Source organism: Diceros bicornis, chromosome 7 (assembly GCF_020826845.1).
Source record: "Diceros bicornis minor isolate mBicDic1 chromosome 7, mDicBic1.mat.cur, whole genome shotgun sequence".
Classification (NCBI taxonomy): Eukaryota; Metazoa; Chordata; class Mammalia; order Perissodactyla; family Rhinocerotidae; genus Diceros; species Diceros bicornis.
The window spans coordinates 45611286-45633189 of NC_080746.1; the positions used below are offsets into that span (position 1 = coordinate 45611286).

At 34.8% G+C, this 21904-nt stretch overlaps 1 protein-coding gene across 4 annotated transcripts in view; it reads right to left on the reverse strand.

The window, feature by feature from the left end:
* Positions 1-21904, reverse strand: part of TMEM135 (transmembrane protein 135) — a 232122-nt gene that overhangs the window by 136154 nt on the left and 74064 nt on the right. For all 4 annotated transcript variants that reach the window (XM_058545449.1, XM_058545447.1, XM_058545446.1 and 1 more), the window contains one exon: positions 3346-3411. In XM_058545449.1, coding sequence (XP_058401432.1) covers positions 3346-3411 — 66 coding nt within the window. The remainder of the gene's footprint in view (positions 1-3345; positions 3412-21904) is intronic.

A 21904-nucleotide genomic window follows, 5' to 3' on the forward strand; every position in this document is an offset into this window, starting at 1 on the left:
CAGTGATAATTTTACAAGTTAGCCCCCCAAATAAAAAGACACATTTAAAAAAATTCTACCCAGAAAAATTACCTGCTTTCTAGCTTGTGTAATTTAATCAAGATACAAAAATCCAGCTAGTCCACATATAGGACTGTACAAAGAACACATCAACGTGGTTAGGCATTCAGCGACAAAACAGAATTGTTAAGGGTCAGTATTTTTCTTCCTATTCATTTTAAGCCATATATTCCTCTACACTTATGAAAAGATAACAGGATAATTAGAATGCATAAAAAAAAAAATCATGACTGATTACATAATCTCACAGCTCTTAGCTATTATTCTATTTTTCAATTGTCAAACTACAGGACAATTGAATGATTAGAAAACTCTAGTCTCAGTAAGTGAATTACATTGAGGGAGATTATATTGAATAGTGGAATGAATGGGATTTGCAGTCAGACTGGGGTTCAAATCCTAGCTCTCTCATTTCCTAGCTGTTTGATGACAGGCCAAATGTTTAAATTCTCTGAGCCTCAGTTTATCTATAAGATGAACATCATAATTTCTCCTTTGCAGAATTGTGATGAAGATGAAAAAAGATAACGTGTCACTCCTTTGCTTAAATCCTCCAACGATTCATTGAAACTTATAAAGTAAGTTTCAAACTCCTTTCAAAAACTATCTTCTTACTTTCAGAAAGAGGAGCCGTGTTCTCTGGTCTCAACATTTCTTAAAATATCCAATAGGTAGACAAAACAAAGGCTCAGAGTCAGCACACAGAGAAGGGGAGACAAGCAAAGTTGTGTCATCATGCACCCAGATAACAAATTTACTTAAAGACTGATATTTTTGCAATTTGAATATACCAGTCTTTATTCCTCCTACCTAATATCATTGTCATGGGGTTACCTATTACCCCTGCTTAACAAATATTTTCAGAGTAGTGGGCTAGAACAATTTTTTAAATGCCCTAGGACAAGTCAACTCCTTGCCACTCTCCTCCCTTAGCTTATAATAAATTTTCCAATATGATAAATATGGTGATTTCAGCTTGTGTTTTAAATAACCCACTAAATTGCTAACCTTTTAGTTTATCTCCTACTTCCAAATGAATTCTCTATTATTGCCTTAATACTTAAATTTAGCACATTCCAAGTGGAATCTGGAATCTACTTACTTCCAGCCTCAACCTAAACTAAGTATTTCTACTTTCTCCCAAATCTTTTTTCCAAGTATTGATGCCACTGTTTCTTCGACCAGAGAGTAAGCTCCTCTAAAGGCAGGAACCATATTACACCATCTATGTCCTCATCACTTAGTCCACCATCTCCAAAAACCTATACCACTTCTGTATACACATATTCAATATCTTTGTTTTGTTTTGTCTTAATTCTCTACTTCCCAAAGTCAAATAATTAAATTAAAACTAATTTGTGGCCTACCCTAGCTACCATTTACTGAATACTTACTATATGTCACTCCATATTTTTTTAAACTACAAAATATTACCATATTTTATCAACTCTAAAATATTATACACTTATAAGAAATCTCATAATTTGAGAGTTGTTAGAATGTGAAAAACAGTAAATGGTGACTATGAGGTGCCACTGGTTAGAAGACACATTCCATTTTTAGAAATCTTAAAGTGTAAGGCAAAAAAATGTGCATCTTACAGTTTTAACCTGATTTTAGAAACTGAAGGTCAGAGAGTGCTTAAAAACTCAGTCCAACATTAATACCTGATAACCAAGTTAGTCGCCTGTAGCAGTCCTCAGTGACTGGGGGAGAAATGGATCCAAAGCCAGCTGCTTTAACTACTTTCTCTCCATTAAGTAAAATATGTACATATCCAGTACATGTTGATATGCTCAAAAGATTACTTATAAAACTGTCTTGCATACATTTCCCCAACCTTCTTAGAATAGAAGATAAAATTCAAAAGTTCATTACCCACCCCATGAGAAAATACATAGTAATTACCAAAATCTGAAATTCATTTTGATACATTCTAGGCAGAGAAATATTTCTGACTTTATTAATGGGAATGTTTTCTTTTCTCAAATGGCACCACATACTGCAGTTTGTTGAGAACGCAAAGGGATCAATTAAGTCTTTTTCATAGACAAAATATATATTACATGGGGGCCGGCCCAGTGGTGTAGTGGTGAAGTTCACACATTCCGCTTTGGCGGCCTGGGGTTCGCTCGTTCAGATTCCGGGCACAGACCTACACAACGCTTATCAAGCCATGCTGTGGCAGGCATCCCACATATAAATTAGAGGAAGATGGGCACAGATGTTAGCCCAGGGCCAATCTTCCTCAGCAAAAAGAGGAGGATTGGCAACAGATGTTAGCTCAGGGCTAATCTTCCTCACACACACACAAAAAAAACATATATATATATTACGAATTAACACCAAAGTGATTCGCCAATATACAATTAAACATTTAAAAGTATATGATTTCCAAATGATTGTACATTTTCACCTAACAAGCAGATACATCAACCGATAAATTTTATAATCATATAATAATACAATTTCAATTAACTCTTTAGATATTCACTCACTTCCACTATTAAATGTTTAGGTTATTGAAATATAAACATTACATTAAATAACACAGAACTTAATTCCAGAATAAGGAGATTTTAGTTGTATTTTATCCTTAACTATTTGCTAGTAGAATAGAAAAAGGAACATGGTAATGTGACATTATATTCAATCTCAACCTAAGTATGTCTTAGTGAGAGAGCAAATAAAGAAAAACCAGACAGTAGTAATAACCAGTAGTAATTAGGTTGGTAATAATTTTGTAATGGAAATTTTTTTTTTTTTTGAGAATTGGTAGGAGCATTTAGAATCAAAACTTAGAATATGTATCTTGAGCCTCAAATATAAGAAAGAGCAGACTAAATTCCATCTCTCTCTCACCTCCTACTCCCTCTCCTTCACTCTTTCTCTGTGATAAATGTCAACATTTCAAATTATTTTATCCTAAGAAAGAAGTATCAGATCCGTAGAACATAAAATAGGAAGAAAGGAAAAAGTACGGGATTATTTTCATTAAAAATACATACACGCAGAAGTTGTTAATAAATAAAATGTTGTTTTCTTTTAAGAGTAAAAAAAATTGGTAACCTAAGATTAAAGGGCCCAGTAATTTATTTTCGACCCAAGATCTGGTTCCAATATGACTGAACTAAAATAGATTTGTAGGTCAGATTCACTCAATATTATGTACATCAGGTATTTCTCAACTTGTTATATAAAGCATCATAGAATTCATGACATTTTGTTTTAAAAATGGCATACTATGAATTAAAAACTAATAATATATCAAAATTCTCATCTTACTTCTCCATTTCTTAATGTTGTGATGGTTCCTCTTGCTACACCCATTCTAAACAGTGTTTCTGTGGCCTGTGAATAAAAAAAGCAAAAATATATTATCTATAATCTGTACTCAACTGTATATCCCACCCCCAAAATGTAAAAAACATTCAATACTACTACATTTCCAGCAACTTCTATAGAAGTATCAATAAGGCATAATAAGAACTACAAACTCTACATTATACCCCAGAAATATCATCTTTAGAAACTTTTAATGTTATCAAGAGCTCAAACTGAACTGTTTCAAAGATTATTGTGATCTGCTGGTATTCTTCCAGGTCTGTAGTTTCAAATTAGTACACTTAGCTAAGTTTAAACCTTAGTTTAATTAACAAAGATTAAACAAAAATTTAGTCCTTGGATTCAGTTCCGAAATTATCATTTATTCTGATTTTTAGCTGCCATTTGAGTTCAGTTCAAATCACTTGACTGCTACTGAAATACTGACAGAAGATAAATTCAATGAAATCATGTATTAAATAACACCTGAAAAGAGGTATTGCTTTGTATACACTAACAATGAACAATTCTAAAAGAAAATTAAGAATTCCATTTACAATAGCATCAAAAAAATAAGTAAATAAAATAAAATACTTAGGAATAAACTTAACCCGAGAAACAAAAGACTTACTCACTGAAAACTACAAAACACTGCTGAAAGAGATTAAAGAACACATAAATAAATGGAAAGACATCCTGTGTTCATGAATTGGAAGACTTAATATTGTTAAGGTGTTGATACTACCCAAAAGACTTAACGTTGTTAACATGTCAATACTACCCAAAAAGATCTATAAACTCAACGTGATTCCTATCGAAATACCAATAACTTTTTTACAGAAATACAAAAATCCATCCTAAAATTCCTATGGAACTCAAAGGACTCCAAATAGCCAAAGCAATCTTGAAAAAGAGGAACAAAGTGGAGGACTCACACTTCCTCATTTCAAAACTTACTTCAATGCTACAGCAATCAAACAGTGTAGCACTGGTCATAAAGAGACAAATAGGCCAATGAAGTAGAATAGAGAGCCCCAAAGTAAACCCTTGTATACACAGTCTATAAACCCTTGTATACACAGTCTAACGATATTTAATAAGGGTAATCAAGACCATTCAATGGGGAAAAGATAATCGTTTTTACAGATGGTGCGGGAAAACTAGATATCCACATGCAAAAGAATGAAGCTGGACCCTTACCTAATACCATATACAACAATTAACTCAAAAGGGGTCAAAGACCTAAACATAAGAGCTAAAACTACAAAACACTTAGAAGAAAACATAAGGGAAAAGCTTCATGATTCGGTGTCTGGTGAGGACCTACTTCCTGGTTCCTAGATGGCTGTTTTGTCATATCCTCACACGATGGAGAGCAAAGAGAAGCGAGCTTTCTGTGTACTCTCATAAGGGCACTGATCCAATGCGTGAGAGCCCCTCATCTAATCCTAATTGCTTCCCAAAGGCCCCACCTCCTAACATTATCACATTGCAGGGTAGGGATTCAACATGAATTTTGGGGAAACACAAACATTCAGTTCATAATAGGAGTATTCCAGTCAGAAGGGGCAAAAAGCCAAAGGCCAGTGGGTAGGATCATGCTTGGCATGTTCAAAGACGAGTAAGATGGCCAGCGAGGCTGAAAGAAAAAGACTGCATGAGAATATGGTTGAGAAAAGAGAGGACACAAGTTCATCTACTCAATATTTTTTAACCTGGCATTAGAGGAATGCATTTTCAACCTTCAGTAATCAAAAATGTAATTCAAAGGATGCTCTACTGAACATCAGTTTTGAGAATTAGTATATGAACAAAAAGAAGAGAATTTTACATTTAAAAACTGAATGCACATCTAAAGAAATCCAAAGGTAGGAGGGATGGAAAACCGAAGGAAACTGACATATGTGTACAAAATCAGTGTGATCAGTGTAATATAAACAGCAGTATAAACATATAATTCAGATATAAGGAAGTAAATAGAAGAAATAAGGAAAGGGTTGCGAGGGGTTGCCTTTGAGTTGTGGAAATGAGGCATTGGAAGAGGTGAAGAAGAGTACTCTTTTTCTACTAGCTTCACAGCATACTATTTGACTGTTTACACTACATGTAAATCCTTGACCAAAACGATTTTTTTTAACTTTTAAAAGAATAAGTATCAATATCGTCCAATTTTGCAAAGAGGTCAAATACTTTACAATTTTAATGAGTGGTACATATACGAATAGAGTTGAGGACTGAATAAGAGAGTACAGAGTCAAACAGTGTGAGTAAACTCTTTCAAAAAGTTTAACAATAAAGGTAAGGAATGAGATTGAGTTGCTGGTAGAAAAAGCAGAGTTGAGAGAAAATTGATAACAGGATATTTTTAGGATAGAAGAGATTTAAACAAGTTTTTAATGGCTACGTAGAAATAGTAAGGTGGAAGCAGTTACAGACACAGGAAGGAAAATGGATAGTGACTGAAGGAGATTCGTGTAGAAGATAGGATCAAGAGCACACAGAGCAACCTGTTAGCTATGGTAAAAGGGAGAAGGTGCAAATATATAAATACTTTCCCTCTCCCTCCCTCCACACCTTCCCTCCCCTCTCATCCCTTCCCTTCCTCCTCTCCCCCTCTCCCTCTCGGAATTAGGAGACAGGATAATCTCCTGAGAATGACAAAGACACTGACTTACAGACAGGGATGAGAGTACGTAACACACGTAAAAGGAAAACATAAGAGAATGGAACACAGAACTACCAAGCAATACTAAAAGCCCAGCTAAGGTTGAAAATCATAAATCTTTGTTGTTACAAATCCATGTAGTTATGAAAGCTAGAGAGATTCATTGTTTAGGAACTGTCAAAAAAGTGAGCAAGGCTAGAAAGGATATGGATTAATTAATTTAATTAATTCTACTTTATTGGTAAAATATAGCATGTAATTTATAAATAAAAGCAAAATTTTTCTAACATTTTTTAACTGAGGAGTAACCATCTTTAGAAAATTCCCACACATACCTCTACCTAAAAAAGGGGGAGGGGGGTGGATGTCTACATGCTAAGTTAGAAAATAAAAAACTTTTAGGGCAAACACTCCTAAATTTTGTGATTGCAGCACAATATGAATATAGTTCCAATCCATAATTCACTGAAAGAGTTAAAATAGGCCATTTATGGGGAGAGAGAAGGGTTATGCACATACCCAAACAAAAAAAAAGATTATAAATGAATAACTTTGCTATGACAGAATTTTACTAAAGCATATAAAACTAGATGTTTTATAGAAAGAACTATTTACAGAAATTTTTTTTTTTTTTTTTTTTTTTGTGAGGAGATCAGCCCTGAGCTAACATCCGCCAATCCTCCTCCTTTTTTGCTGAGGAAGACGGCCCTGGGCTAACATCGGTGCCTATCTTCCTCCACTTTATATGGGACGCCGCCACAGCATGGCTTACCAAGCAGTGCGTCGGTGCGCGCCCGGGATCCGAACCAGCGAACCCCGGGCCGCCGCAGCGGAGCGCGCGCACCCAACCGCTTGCGCCACTGGGCCGGCCCCTACAGAAATTTTTATTAAAGGAAAAAAATTTCTCACCAATGATGTACTTGCATTTTTTCTATTCTTAATAATCTGTATATTAAATTACATCTTCAATCTTCCTGGTTCTTTTTAAACCTTATATAATCTAGTGATGAGATTAACAGTACTCATCTAGGTCAAGTTAGTTACATATATTTATATATATTTGTATATATTTGAGGAGCAAAAGCAGAAGGGCAGAGGCACTAAGCATTTGGGATAAAGTATGTAACAACTTCTCTAAACTAGATCAAACTTCTTACTTTTTTGTGTCTCAAAAACCCAAGGCAGTCTGAAGATCTAATTCTTTTTCTACACTTTGTCCTGTAGAAGAAGAATACCAAATTCGATCTTTTGTTTCCAACTAAATTAATTTATTTCATGAGCTCTTCCCACCAACATTTTTAAGGATGTCTCATTCTAACAGCACTCTGTCAGTTCAGCTCAGCTTCCTCTGATTCCACAGGGAGGCACTGGAGTGTACAACATTCTTTTGACCTCTACTGAAGAGACTGCTTTTAATTTACTTGTAACCAAACAACAACTAACAAGTGTCAAAAGCAAGGAGATACAGGGCTAATTCTCAGCATTTGTAAATTTACCACCAGCAAATTCTTCATTGAAATTTCCCTCTCCTTGAGTTTTGATAACTAAAATGATTAATACTAAAAACATTCATTAAACATTTTCCATCAGTGGCAGGGGAAAAAATCATCTATAGGTCCTTGTTTAAAAATAGGTTATCAAGAGAGACTGCTTTTAAGAAGAGTGGTAGATAAAAAAGACATAGGAGACATGAAATCTAGATGTAATAAATGCAAAGTTAGGGACTGGATTCCTGTGTTTGTGTGTGTATGTGTGCAAATCAAAAAAGATCCAGGATGTACAATGAGCTGATAATAGTAGTAATCTCTGGGTGTTTTCTTCTTCATTTTCTAACTTTCTATCATCCACATATACTGTTTGGTAATAATAAAAATAAAAAGTAAAAAAATAAAAGTAAAAACTTTATTACACTAAAAGATAAAACAGATTTAAAACAGAATTGTGGAATAATATAAAATGTTATAATACAAGCAGTACTACATTGAGTAGCTCCCAAAGTGAAAATAATCAAAATTCAATAGAGACTCATGCTCTTACAGTCTAATACTTTTTAATTTATTAAATCAACACAAGACAAGTAAAATTAACAAGAAGAAATACACATTTAATCTACTCAACCTTGAAAAACAGTATGATTATAACTTTAAAGCATCGTATTACAAAAAGACTTCAATTTACATGCAATTTATAAATATAAATACAAAAGTTGCATTCAGCAGATATTTATTTCCTATTAGTCAAGCAACTAGAATCCTAGTTATCTTATTTCCACTAGTATTTACTATTCCGACAACCTTAGGCAGGTCATTTAAACTCTCTAAGCTCTGACCTCCTCTGTAAAAAGATGACAGCTAATATCAGTCAGTCTTCTTGTGGTGGTCAAAGCGGGTGTTAACATATGTGAAAAGCTCTGTAAAGAGCTAGATAAATGCAAACTAATAAATCCAAGGTCTAATTTAGGACAGCACTTCTTGAGATGAAAAGATGTTTGAGAAATACTAATTTTGATTTTTCAAATGTAAAAATAAGGAATGGATGAATGAAAGACCAGAAACAAATCAGCTTTAATCACAGCTGTGATTATGAAAAACAAAAACCTATGACAAAGAGTCACAGCACGTACTGTTTTATGACTCTCTCTTTATTGTTCTGGTTCACCAACTCAGACAGGTCCTGAGGGCATGAACTATATCTTTTATTTATGTATTTCCAGCACCTTGAGCAATGTATAACAAGACAGTATAAAGATTAAGAAAGCAGGTTTCAGAAGCAGACTGTTAAGTCCAAACTCTAGCTTCGCCATTTGTAAGAAGTGTGATCTCACACAAGCAACTTCACTTCTCTGAGCTCAACTTCATCATTAGCAAAATAATGATAATGATATATAACTCAAGGAAAATTGTAAGTGCTCAATGAATGATAATTTTATTATTATTATTATCTAAAAGAAAATGCAGAAATCCAATTCTACCTTAAAAATTAGTCATCAGACTGCAATTAAAAATTGCCTCAGATGGCAATTAAAAACGTACTATATAAAACAGTCAACCATAATTAGCACATTATGCCACATGACCATTTATTTATGCTAAAATTCTTGACAAGACAACCAAAAAAATAGAAAACTTACATTACTTCAAAAAGATTAATTTAGCAAAAGTCTTCAGAAATCATATGCAAAATTCATTCCCCAGCTGTTTATCCTGGCCATAGAAGAAAAAAGATTTAAATACTGAGGCTTTTAAGCACCAGCTGCTTTGCTTCCTTATGATGATAAAAATACAAAATAAAAAATAGGAAAACTGAGCATTAGCTATCTGCTTCTCACAAAAGAAGCAGTGCATGATACAAATCTAATAATATGCATGTATTCAAAATACACAAATGTATTAGCATAGCAACCAAGACCTTTGTAATGTCCCCAAACCATTCTCACTCTTCTCTCCAGGCAGCTGCATATAGCCCCACCCTTTTCCAGCTCACTAATTATAATTCATAACTTCAGGGCCCATGCACTGCAGCAGCTGCAACATAGGGAGCTGTAGCATAGGGAGCAAAACCTCTGAGAGAAACTATCTTTCTAGCCAGAAAAGAGGGAAGAGGGGTCCAAGTGAGCCAGAAAATGTAGGGAATTAATCCCTGGTTGTTGGAGGGATTTTCTGTCTCTTTTTCCTCTTGACTCTGCCCCAAGGATAGGCCCTAGTTATAAGATGAAGCAGCAACAGTGCAGGTAGTTAAAATTGAGAAAGAAATTCTGTTTTTCTGGCCAAAGACATATATGGTAAGGGGACCTCCGCAACCCAAAGAAGAAAAGAAGAATCCCCACTATTTTTTTCACTCTCTTTTCTCAGCCACTTTGTCCCAATGGCAGGCCCTATTGAGTGTGTGTAGCTATAACAGTACTACAGGCAGCTAAAACCCTGAGAGAAACCCCGTCTTTCTGGGCAGAGGACGAGAAAAAGGAGGCCCAATGAAGCAGAGAATATGGGGGGTGGAGGGAGGATCCCAGAAATGAAAAGCTAGAATAGGAGATTCCCTTAACTGAATCTGTGTTTAAACTGGCACAAGTACAGAGCTCACCGCTTTTCAGCACATGCACAGAAAAGACCTAAGCAGCAAAGCAAAGGCTTTAAGAGCAAAGCTACAATTAAAACCACTACCCAAGGCCTAGAATGACCCATGAGTGGTACATAGATGGGACAGAGCCAAAGTAGCTTAGAAAAGTCATTGAAAACAGAATTCATACTGGAACTATTGCCCACTGAAGATTAAACAGAACTTATAGTCTGAACTTAACAGGTGACTACTTACTACTACTAAAAAAAAAAAAAAAATACTCTCTAGAGGATCTTAACAGGACCCAGAGTCCCACAACATGATATACAAAACGTCCAAGATCAATCCAATATTACTCAACCTACAAAGAACAAAAAAATTGTGACCACTTCTCAAAGGAAAGACAATCAGATGCTGAAATTACCAGACAAAGCCTGTAAAGCAGCTACTACAACTGTGTTCCGCGAGGTAAGGTTAAACACACTTCTGTGAATGGAAAGAAAAGTTCTCAGCAGAGCAATAGAAACTATAAAAAAACGGAAATTTTGGAACTGAAAAATACCATATCTGAAATAAAAAAATTCAGTGGATGGGGGCTCAACAGCAGAATGGAGATGAAAGAGGAAAGAATCAGTGAACTTGAAGATAAATCAACAGAAATTATCCATTCTACAGAATAAAGAGAAAAAAAGATGGAAAAAAAAAATGAACAGAGCCCCAGAGACTGTGGGAGGACAGCACATGATCTAGCATTTGTATTATCAGAGATCCAGATAAAGAGAAAATACAGAGAGAATATTTGAAGAAATAATAGCTGAAAACTTCCCAAATTTGGTGAAAGACATACTTTTACACATTCAAGCTCAGGAACTCCAAGTAAGATATGCTCAAAGAAAACCATACCTAGACACATCATAAACAAACTGCTGAAATCCAAATATAAAGAAAAAATCTCGGGGGCCAGCCTGGTGGCGCAAGTGGTTAAGTGCGCACGCTCCACCGCGGCAGCCTAGGGTTCACCGGTTCAGATCCTGGGTGCGCACTGACGCACTGCTTGTCAAGCCATGCTGTGGCGGCGTCCCATATAAAGTGGAGGAAGATGGGTATGGATGTTAGCCCAGGACCAGTCTTCCTCAGCAAAAAGAGGAGGATTGGCAGATGTTAGCTCAGGGCTGATCTTCCTCACACACACACAAAAAATCTTGAACACAGAAAAAAGAAACCATACATACTACATATAGTGGAACAACTATTAGAATGATTATGGATTTGCCACCAGAAACCACAGAAGAGAGAAGAAAAAACACCTTTGAAGTTTTGAAACAAAAAAACTATAAAGCCAGAGTTCTTTTTTTTGTTTTTAATTTTATTTATTTATTTATTTTCCCCCCCAAAAGCCCCAGTAGATAGTTGTATGTCATAGCTGCACCTCCTTCTAGTTGCTGTATGTGGGACGTGGCCTCAGCATAGCCGGAGAAGCGATGCGTCAGGGCGCACCCGCAATCCGAACCCAGGCCACCAGCAACAGCTGAGCGCGCGCACTTAACCGCTAAGCCACGGGGCCGGCCCAAGCCAGAGTTCTATATCCAGCAAAAATATCCTTCAAGAATGAAAGCAAAATAAAGACATTCTCATGTGAAAGAGACTAAGAGAATCTGTCACCAGCAGAACTGCTAAAGAAATTTCTATAGGTTAAAGAGAAATAATCCTAGAGGGAAACCTGAAACTTGATGAATGAAAGAAAATCAACAGAAATGGTAAAAATTTGAATAAATGTAAAAGCTTGTTATTTATTCTTTTAATATCTTTAAAATATGAATGACTTGAAAAATAACATCGTCTGATGGAGTTTTCAATGTATGTAGATAGAATATATATGAGAACTATAACGTAAGTGAGGAGAGTAAAGAGGCCTGTGTTGTTGTAAGCCTTCTACATTTTACTAGAAGTGGTAAAATACTAATTCCAAGTAGACTGTGAAAGATTAAGCATGTATATTATAACCACTAAAGGAATCACTAAAAAATAATACATAGAGATATAGCCAAAAGTCCCATAGCTAAAGTTAAATGGAACAGTAAAAAATATTCATAATCCAAGGAATGCAAGAAAAGAGGAGGAAAGAAGCAAAAAAAGAGGTGACACACAAAAAATAAATAATAAGATAGTGCACTTATTTCAAACAATATAAATAATTACATTAAATATAAATTATCTAAATCAAGGGTCAGCAAACTTTACTGCAAAATGTCAAATAAATATTTTAGGCTTTTCAGGCTGTACAGGGTCTGTTACAACTACTCAACTCTGTCATTGCAGCATGAAAGCAGAGACAATTTATCAATGAATAGACATGGCTCCAATAAAACTTTATTTACAAAAGCAGACAGGGGACTTTTGCTGTTTGCTGACTCCTGATCTAAACACATCAATTAAAAGACAGAGATTGTCAGATTATATTTAAAAACATAACTTCAGAATTCAATTCAGAGTTCCTCTATTAAGCCTTCCATGTCCCTTCAAGGTAAAGAATAAATGTTCTTCCTAAATATAAATATTTCTACAATAGCATACATTACAAATGTATTTTGCTTTCTGAACCACATTTACTTCTGAAACAGAGAAAAGGTTTTATTTGTATTCATATCCCAGTGATCTCAATAAATGCTCTGAATATTAGAACACATGGACATACCTTTCTTCTGTGTGTCAATCATACAGAGGTTAAAATTAAATTAAAAAAAACAAACTCACATCAACTCTCCAAAAGCTACCCTTGAAATAATATTTATTAAAATGCATATAAAAATTTTTGCTTTCTAATAACATACCTTTTCCTCATAGCAAAGTACATATGTAGTAATACTACATATGTACCGGATGTACATACTGGATGTACATATGGAGTGGATGAGCACATTTTGGGTCTACTTTCTAGAAAAGATGAAGTTCCACTGTCCCCAACATAAATTTATAATCTAGTAGAAAATTCAAAAATACATAATAAACTTAATGCATCTCCATCTATGTTACACTTAGACATTAGTTTTCAAACTACAACAATATCATCTGACTATAACAGAGAAAACTGAAGGACACCTGATAGAATGTGCAACTCAAAGACAGTCTTCCAGAGAGGTAAAACATTATGGTTAGATAGACTGAATTCCAACGTTCATTTCAAACTAGAAGGTTGAAGGTAACACTTTCCTCATCACAAACAAAAAACTGACACGGGGTAATCCTACACGCTAAGAAATAGTGGTTTACATTGCCAAACATTCATCATAAAAGGAATGGATTTCTTTATACCAGAGATCATCAAACTATGGCCTGTAGGCCAAATCCTGGCACTTTTGTAGAAATTGGCAATCTGACTATAAAATTTACAGCAAAATGCAAAAAAAAAACCCAGAAAATAGCCAAAACAATGTTTAAAAAGAACAAAGTTGGCCGACTTATCCTACAGGATTGAAGACTAATCATAAGGCTTCAGTAATCAATCCAGTGTGGTATTAGCATCAGGTTAGAATCCAGAAATAGACCTACACTCTGTGTTCAACTGATTTTCTACACAGATACCAAAGTACACAGGGAAACAGTAGTCTTTTCAACCAACGGAGCTTAAACAATTGAATTTCCAAACAGAAATACATGAACCTCGACCCACACCTCACTCCATACACAAAAACTAACTCAAAATAGAATAAACTTAACTGTTAGAGCTCAAACCATAAAAATTCTAGCAGGAAACACTGGGAAGAAACACTTTATAATCTTGATTTAGACAAAGCTATCTTACATAGGGGAAAAAAGAACAAAACATTAAAGAAAAAATTCATTATGGCAGATTGTACTATCCAAAGATGGCTACACCAATATATATCCTATCCCACATGTCATGCTTCTTAAAATGTGAAACTAACTTTCCTCTATGCCATGTTCCCTTTCCTTGAACTTGGGACCTTTGAAACTACCTTTTAACTGTAACTTAAACATAATGAAGCACAAGTGATGCTGATTTTAAGGCCCAATCATAAAAGGCAAAATAACTTCTGCCTGGCATTCACACTTTCTTTGAACACGTGTCTTTGGAGCCCTGAGCCACCATGTAAGAAGCCTAACTACCTTGAAGCCACCATGCTAGGAAAACCACACAGAAACAGAAAGAGATGCCCTAGCTATTCCAACACACAGCTACCCAAGTACTCCAAGCCCACGTGTCATTCATGTGAGTGAGTCTTCAGATGATCCCAGCCCTTAGCTTTCAAGCTGAACCAGCCAATGTCAAGTAGAGCAGTAACAGTCTATTCTATTCCGACTGCAGATACATGCAAAGTAAATACTATTGTTATTTTTAGCCACTAAATTTTGAGTGGTTTGTTACACAGCATCAGAAAACAATACATTGATAAAATGTGTTTCATCAAAATTAACAGCCTTTTGGGGCCAACCCGGTGGCATAGCAGTTAAGTGCACGCATTCCGCTTCACCTAGGGTTTGCAGGTTTGGATCCCGGGTGCACACCTACGCACTGCTTGTTAAGCCATGTTGTGGTGGCATCCCATATAAAGTAGAGGAAGATGGGCACGATGTTAGCCTAGGGCCAATCTTCCTCACCAAAAAGAGGAAGATTGGCAATAGATGTTAGCTCAGGGCTAATCTTCCTCACAAGAAAAAAAAAAATTAAAAGCGTTTTGCTCTTTAAAGACTGGAGAAAATGAAAAAGCAAGCCACGGACTCAACAGAAAATATCTGCAAATATATATCTGACAAAGCACTTTCATTCACAATAAATAACTCTTATAGCTCAAAAATAAGACCTACAACCAAAAAAATTAAAACGAGCAAAAGATTTCAAAAGACTTCACCAAAAATAAAAAAGATATATACACATATGCATAAATATTCGTATATATGTATGCATGCATATGTGTGTACATACTGCATATGTATATACATGCATGTGTAGACACACACGCACACACATATATATGAATAGGGAAAAAGATGTTCAACATCATTAATCTTTAAGGAAATGCAAATTAAAAGTGCAATGAGATACCACTACACATGCACCAGAATGGCGAAAAGTAAAAAAAATGACAATACCAAGTGATAGCGGGAATATGGATCTACTGGAACTCTCATACGTTGCTGGTGGCAATACAAAACAGTTTTTTTTATTGCCAACAAGGTACCGTCACGTTGGAAAACAGCTGAGTAGTTTCCTATCAAGTTAAACATACACTTACCCTAAGACCCAGCAATTCTATCCTTAGGTATCTACCCAAGAGAAATGAAAACATATGCCCATTTATTTGAACTGTAGAAAAGCCAAAATTATAGTGACAGAGAGCAGATTAGTGATTGCTTGGGGCCTGAGACATGGGGGAAGGGAACTGACTGCAAAGGAGGAAGAGGGACTTTTTAGGGAAGAGAGAAATATTCTACATCTTGATTATGCTTGTAGTCACACAACTATAAACATCTGTCAAAACTCATCAAACTGTGTACTTTAAACAGGTGATGTTCATTAAATATAAAGCTGTTTTTAAAAAAGAATGCACACCTGTCCCCCTCCCCAAAGCAGTTCTCAATTAATTGGTAATTTAATTCCAACCAATCATTAGGAAAAAGCTAAGTACTACCCTAGTGAAAATTTTTAGGAAGGCTGTTTATATGCTTTGATATAGATGTTATCTTAAATTTATATAAACTGGAGGCAGAGGGTAGAGGCTGACCAAAGCGGAAGAAAATGAGCAGTAACACTAAAGCAAACAATAAATGCAAGAGATGAATAATCTAGTACAAATAGGACAAATAGATCCTGCATGTCACACTCATAGGAACACTTAGGGATCCAAGAGAGTAAATTGCTATGAAAACTATGCATTCCATACAAAATTCTACACATATCATCATTTAAGAACCATTGCTCTAATACACACTTAACTTGATAATTAAGAAAAATAAGTACTATACATAAAAGCTGAAGAATAGGCAAACAAGCACCACCAATCTCTCCTTCATCTGCAGGTGAGTGTTCTTGTACCTGTTTCCAACCACCATTTGCCCAAGCAGAAACTTGAGTCATCCTTGAATCTTTCCTCTCAAAAACACATAATACTTCGCATAAGTAAAACTTATTATAGTATTATACTTATACTACTTATTATAGTAATTACTGGCTCATTTAAAATTCTCACTAGACTGTAGGTTGTATTTCACTCATCATTATACCCCTAGCACCTAACACCTGAGAAACACTAAATAAATGTTGAATGAACGCAAGAAGTAAGAGCTAATGGATAAGCAGTAGTTTAGAATATGTCAAGCAAGCAGTTGTTTATCAATATTTTGGGGATATGTGCTTTACCAAGGTGTGAACAAATATATCCCAAACTGTATTATAACAATTTCAAACACTGAAAGTATAATTCATTAGCCTTTCATGTTAATGAAATCAACTTGATCTTTTTAGACATCATAAATGTCATAATCTGTTTTCATTCAGTACACAGGAAATATACATTACATATGGAGATGACAGACCTTAGCAGTGGTTTTAAGGTTATGAAGAATGTTACTTCTGTTTATAGATGTGGGTTGGTAAGTTATCCAGGAATTTAAACAATAAGCAGATGGTTTGTTTCCAAATTGATAGCAGTCATCTGACTATAAAGAAGAGTGTACTTTTGTAAATATATGTTCTGTCATGTTCTATCCAATGTGACATGATGAAATAACATACCATGTTATGTTCTGCTTTTCTTCTTTGAACATAACAAAAACTAAGAAAAAGCATGGGGGTGGGGGGTTCCCCCACAATGTTATCCTCTTAGACTGAGAGTCAAAACAAACTAAGAAAGGAAAACAACAAACAAAAAAACACAAATGCTGAGATTTAGAGTTAGACTTCAATTCTGTTTCAAAACAAAATAATAGAGTTGAGTCACTCTTTCAGCTGAGTTTTCTCATCCATTAAATGGTTATTGATAACATCAAATATTATAATAATTGAGAGTCTGTTTAACTTCAAATTCAAGAGTGGGGAATAACGCATTATATCTAAATTTGACCTTTCATTTAATTAGCATATAAAATTTTTTTAGAGTAGGCAGGATTAGCATACGTAATAAATAATTGTTAGATGACTATACAACATCCCTCCACCTTCTTTCACTTCCTTCCTCTATTCTAACAAAATGCTGAATTTGTTTAAGTAATTCATCTTCTTTTACAAGGCTATTGGCTTAACTAAATCAATACTGTGATCCCATTCCTCTCACCAGCGATTTTTTTAGATATCGGTACATGATACCAGATATAAAGGCCATTTCATAATAGTAAAGCAGTCAATTCATCAAGAGGACATAACAAATGTTTATGAATCTAAAAACAGAGATTCAAAACACGAGTCAAAAACTGATACAACTACACGGATAAATAAGACAAATCCACAACTATAGTCAGAGATTTCAAAACCCCTCTACAACTGATAGAAAAGTAGAGAGAAAATCAGCAAAGATATGAGCCTGGAAGAACAGTATCAATCAACTTAACCTAATTGATGTTTATAGAGCACTACACTAAACAAAAGCAGAATTAACATTCTTTCAGATCCATACAAAACATTTCCCAAGATAGACTATAATCTGGAAAAAAAAGAGAAGGTACAAATTACCATCCATTATCAGGAATGAGGTGATATCATTACAAATTCTTCAGAAATTAAAAAGGATAATCATGGAATATATGAATAATTTTATGCCAATTAATTTGACAACTGACATAAAATGGACAAATTGCTTGGAAGACACAAACTACCAAAGTTCACACAAGAAGATTAGCCTAAATAGCCCTATGTCTATAAAGGAAATTGAAATGGTAGTTAAGGATCTTCCCACAAAGGAAATTCCTGGTCCAGATGGCTTCACTGGTAAGTTCTTACAAACATTTAAGGAAGAAACAATTCTAATTCTACACGAACTCTTCCAGAAATTTGAGAAGAAGGGAATACTTCTTAACTCATTCTGAGAGGGCACTGTTACCCTGACAGTAAGACCAGACAAAGACATTATAATAAAACTACAGACCAATATCCCCCATGAACATAGATATAAATATGCTTAACAAAATCTGAGCAGACTGAATCCAACAATATATAAAGAGAATACTATATCAGGTGGTGTTTATTTCAGGATGCAAGATTAATTTAACATTCAAACATCAAGCAATGTAATTCACCATACTAAACTAAAAAAGAAAAATCACATGATTATCTCTATAGATAAGGAAAAAACATTTGACATAATCAAACATCTATTCTTGATAATAAAAACTTTTATAAAAACTAGGAATAGAAGAGAACTTTCTCAAATGGAAAAAGGACATCTACAAAAAGTCTGTACCTAACATATTCAAGGGTGAAAAGACTGAATACATTCCCTCTAAGATCAAGAACAAGGCAAGATGTCAGCTCAATTTCTACTCAGTACCGTAGTGGAAGTCCTAGCCAGTGAAATAACGCAAGGAAAAGAAATAAAAGTCATCCAGATTAGAAAAGAAGTAAAACTTTCTCTTTTTGTCAGGTGACATTCTAATAACGGCTAAAAACCAATAAAAAACAACTTTTCCATTCTAGAAAAGGCAAAACTAATGCAAAGACAGTGAAAAGATCAGCAGTTGCCAGGGATTGATGAACAGCTAGACAGAGGAGATTTTTAGGGCAGTGAAACAATTCTATATGATACTGTAATGGTGGATACATGACATTATACATTTGTCAAAATCCACAAAACTGTACATTACAAAGAGTGTACCCTAATGTAAACTATGAGTTTTAGTTAATAATAATGCATCAATATACACTCATCAGTAACAAATGTGCCACACTAATGCAAGATTTTAATATTGGGAGAAGGGGAGAATATGGGAACTATCTGTACTTTCTGCTCAATTTTTCTATAAAACTGCTCTGGAAATTAAGTCTAGTTTTAAAAAGTATATATGTACAAGCTAAAAAGAAAAGGTAAAGTCATATACCAAAGTAAAAAATAAAAGGAAAAAACTCTAAAAAAACACATAAATTAAAAATAGCACCTTTTATACAACTAAAATAATTTAATAAATGCCAAAAAATGGATGAAGTTAGATGACAATTTGAATTTAACTCATTGAAAACATCTAACGGCTAGTCATTCCATACTAGAATACCCAGTCATTAATAATGATTGTTATGCAGATACGCAGTCCAATCTCTACAGGCCACACAAAAGGACAGTAAGGAAAGAGGGAGCAAAAACAGGAGGAACTGTGAATACAAAAGGCCATTTCCTTTCCATGATGTCAGCATTTCAGTCATATTATTTCCGAAATATGGATAGAACATTTCTTTCAAAGAGTTATGTCTTAATTTCCAATCTGTTCATCCAAGTCCTCCCAGAAAAACTAGAAATTGGAATTATATGTCCTTCACCATCATCACTATCATCATTATCATGGAATTTATTGACAAACATGGAAGCAAAAGGCCAATGAATCAAAGATGGCAGAGTAGAAGGATCTAAATAGTCTGAGTGCTTGATAACATCACTGAATCCTGGACTACTCTCAAGACTCCCTGTAACTTACTTTAAAAAACAAATGTACAGGGGGCCAACCTGGTGGCCTAGAGGTTAAGTTCATGTGCTCCACTTCAGTGGCCCAGGGTTCGTGGATTCGGATCCTGGGCACAGACCTACGCACCATTCATCAAGCCATGCTGTGGCGGCATCCCATATCAAGTAGAGGGAGATGGGCACGGATGTTAGCAAATCTTCCTCAGCAAAAAAGAGGAGGATTGGCAACAGATGTTAGCTCAGGGCTAATATTTCTCACCAAAATAAAGAAATAAATAAATGTACATTTACTTGAAGTCACTTTAGTTGGGTATCCAGCTACTTGCATCCAAATAAATCCATAAGCCCAGTCAAGAACTTGCCTCAGAATTTATTAAACTAAAATCTTTATCCTGGAGTGGCACCTCACATTTATTTATCATTCCTTAAATATTCTGGGTTCTAGATGTATGGAGAATTATGAAACAGATTCTGAAATATTTATATTTTACTAATTCGGGGCTCACTTTTTCCAAAGAGAGAATGTAAACAGTTTTATATTGTTTATGACAAAAATAATAGGGAACACACACAACAAAAATAAATTCTGCTGATAATATGAACCTCAGTGTTCCTTTCAACTATAGCCATAGTAATACTAAGATTTTTTAAAGCAAAGTAAAGGTTATAAATTACAAAATCAGAAAGTAAGAAGATGCAAAAGCCTCAGATATTCAGTGTTAAGCCACAACTCTAAGGAAAATAAACTTAAAGCTGCTTAATTTCCAAATAGAAAACAGCACGGGGATTTGGAAGAAATAATTCACTGGAGTTTCTTAGAACCAACTTGAAGCTTCTATGCCATATAGTATTCCAGTATATGAATATACAACTTACTTATCTATTCAACTGCTGGTGGATCCTTGAGTTGAACTGAGTGAGGTTTTATAATTAAGAATATGCTGCTCTAAACATTCTTGTTGATTTCTCCTAGCACACACAGGTAAAAATTTATCTAGTACATACTTAAAGAAGGAATTGATGTGTGTATGTGCAACTTTATTAAAAAAGTACCAAATTGTTTTCCAAAGTGGTTGTACTAATTTGCACTCCTACGAGCAACAAATAACAGTTCTCATTTCCTAGTTAATATTTTTCTCCAGGTTAACAAAAGAAAGTTCATCAAGTATCCTGAAAGTATCTAAAGAAACTTCAAAGTGAAATTATTCCTTACTCCAGTAAATATTTATCGACTACCTACTTAATGATACCATACATGTGGTGGTAACTCAGTAATCAAAAGCATTTCTTTAGCTTTCTCTCGCCGGCAAGAAAATCATAGACACTTGCTCTGCTAAAGATTCTCTTATTACAAGTAACAGAAACCTATAAGAAAAAAGAGTATTCAGAGAGTTTAAACAGCTGGAGCAAAGATCTAGAGTCAGAGGAGTAGAAGGTTTGAAGAAAGTATGTGTACACACATATGCACACACTTGCAATCATACGTGCTAACATCCACACGCACACACACACAATTACGACTAGGAAAAAAGGTGTCGTCCAAGTGTAGAGGGACTACACTGTTGTTTTCCGGCTTTAATATTCTTAACAGGAGATTATAAAAAGTTAGAAGCCAAGAGTTTTACTAGACTATACAACTGTCTATACTGACTATACAATTTCTCTGTTATCTACATAACCAATTCAGAGAATAACTAGGACTAGACACAATGAAGCCCAAGTGAGACTCTAGATCCAGCATGATTAGATAGTCAGAGCACTTATCTGCCTATTTGGATTTAAGAGACGTTGAAAGTCCCTCTCACCTCCAAAACAGATCTTCGTTTCCTCTCACAGTGCCTGAAACCATATTTGCATTATTGTATTCTAATGGATATTCAGAATTTTTCATTTATTAACAAATATTTGCATTAAGTTGCAAATATCTCTGGACACTGGAAACTGATGAAAAATTAGCTGACAAGGATAGTCACCTGAAGAAAAACAGAAATAGGAACAGAGATGGTGAAAAACAGAAAGAGATGCTGAAAAAGAAGGTGGGAGAGTACCAAACAAAAAATTTGCCTACTTCACCATTTTACCAACATCTGGCCCTATCACTGGTAGCAATAAAGAACATTACTGCTGTCTTTAATTGACTGAAAATTTTGTCTACAGAAGAGCAATATCCGCTAAA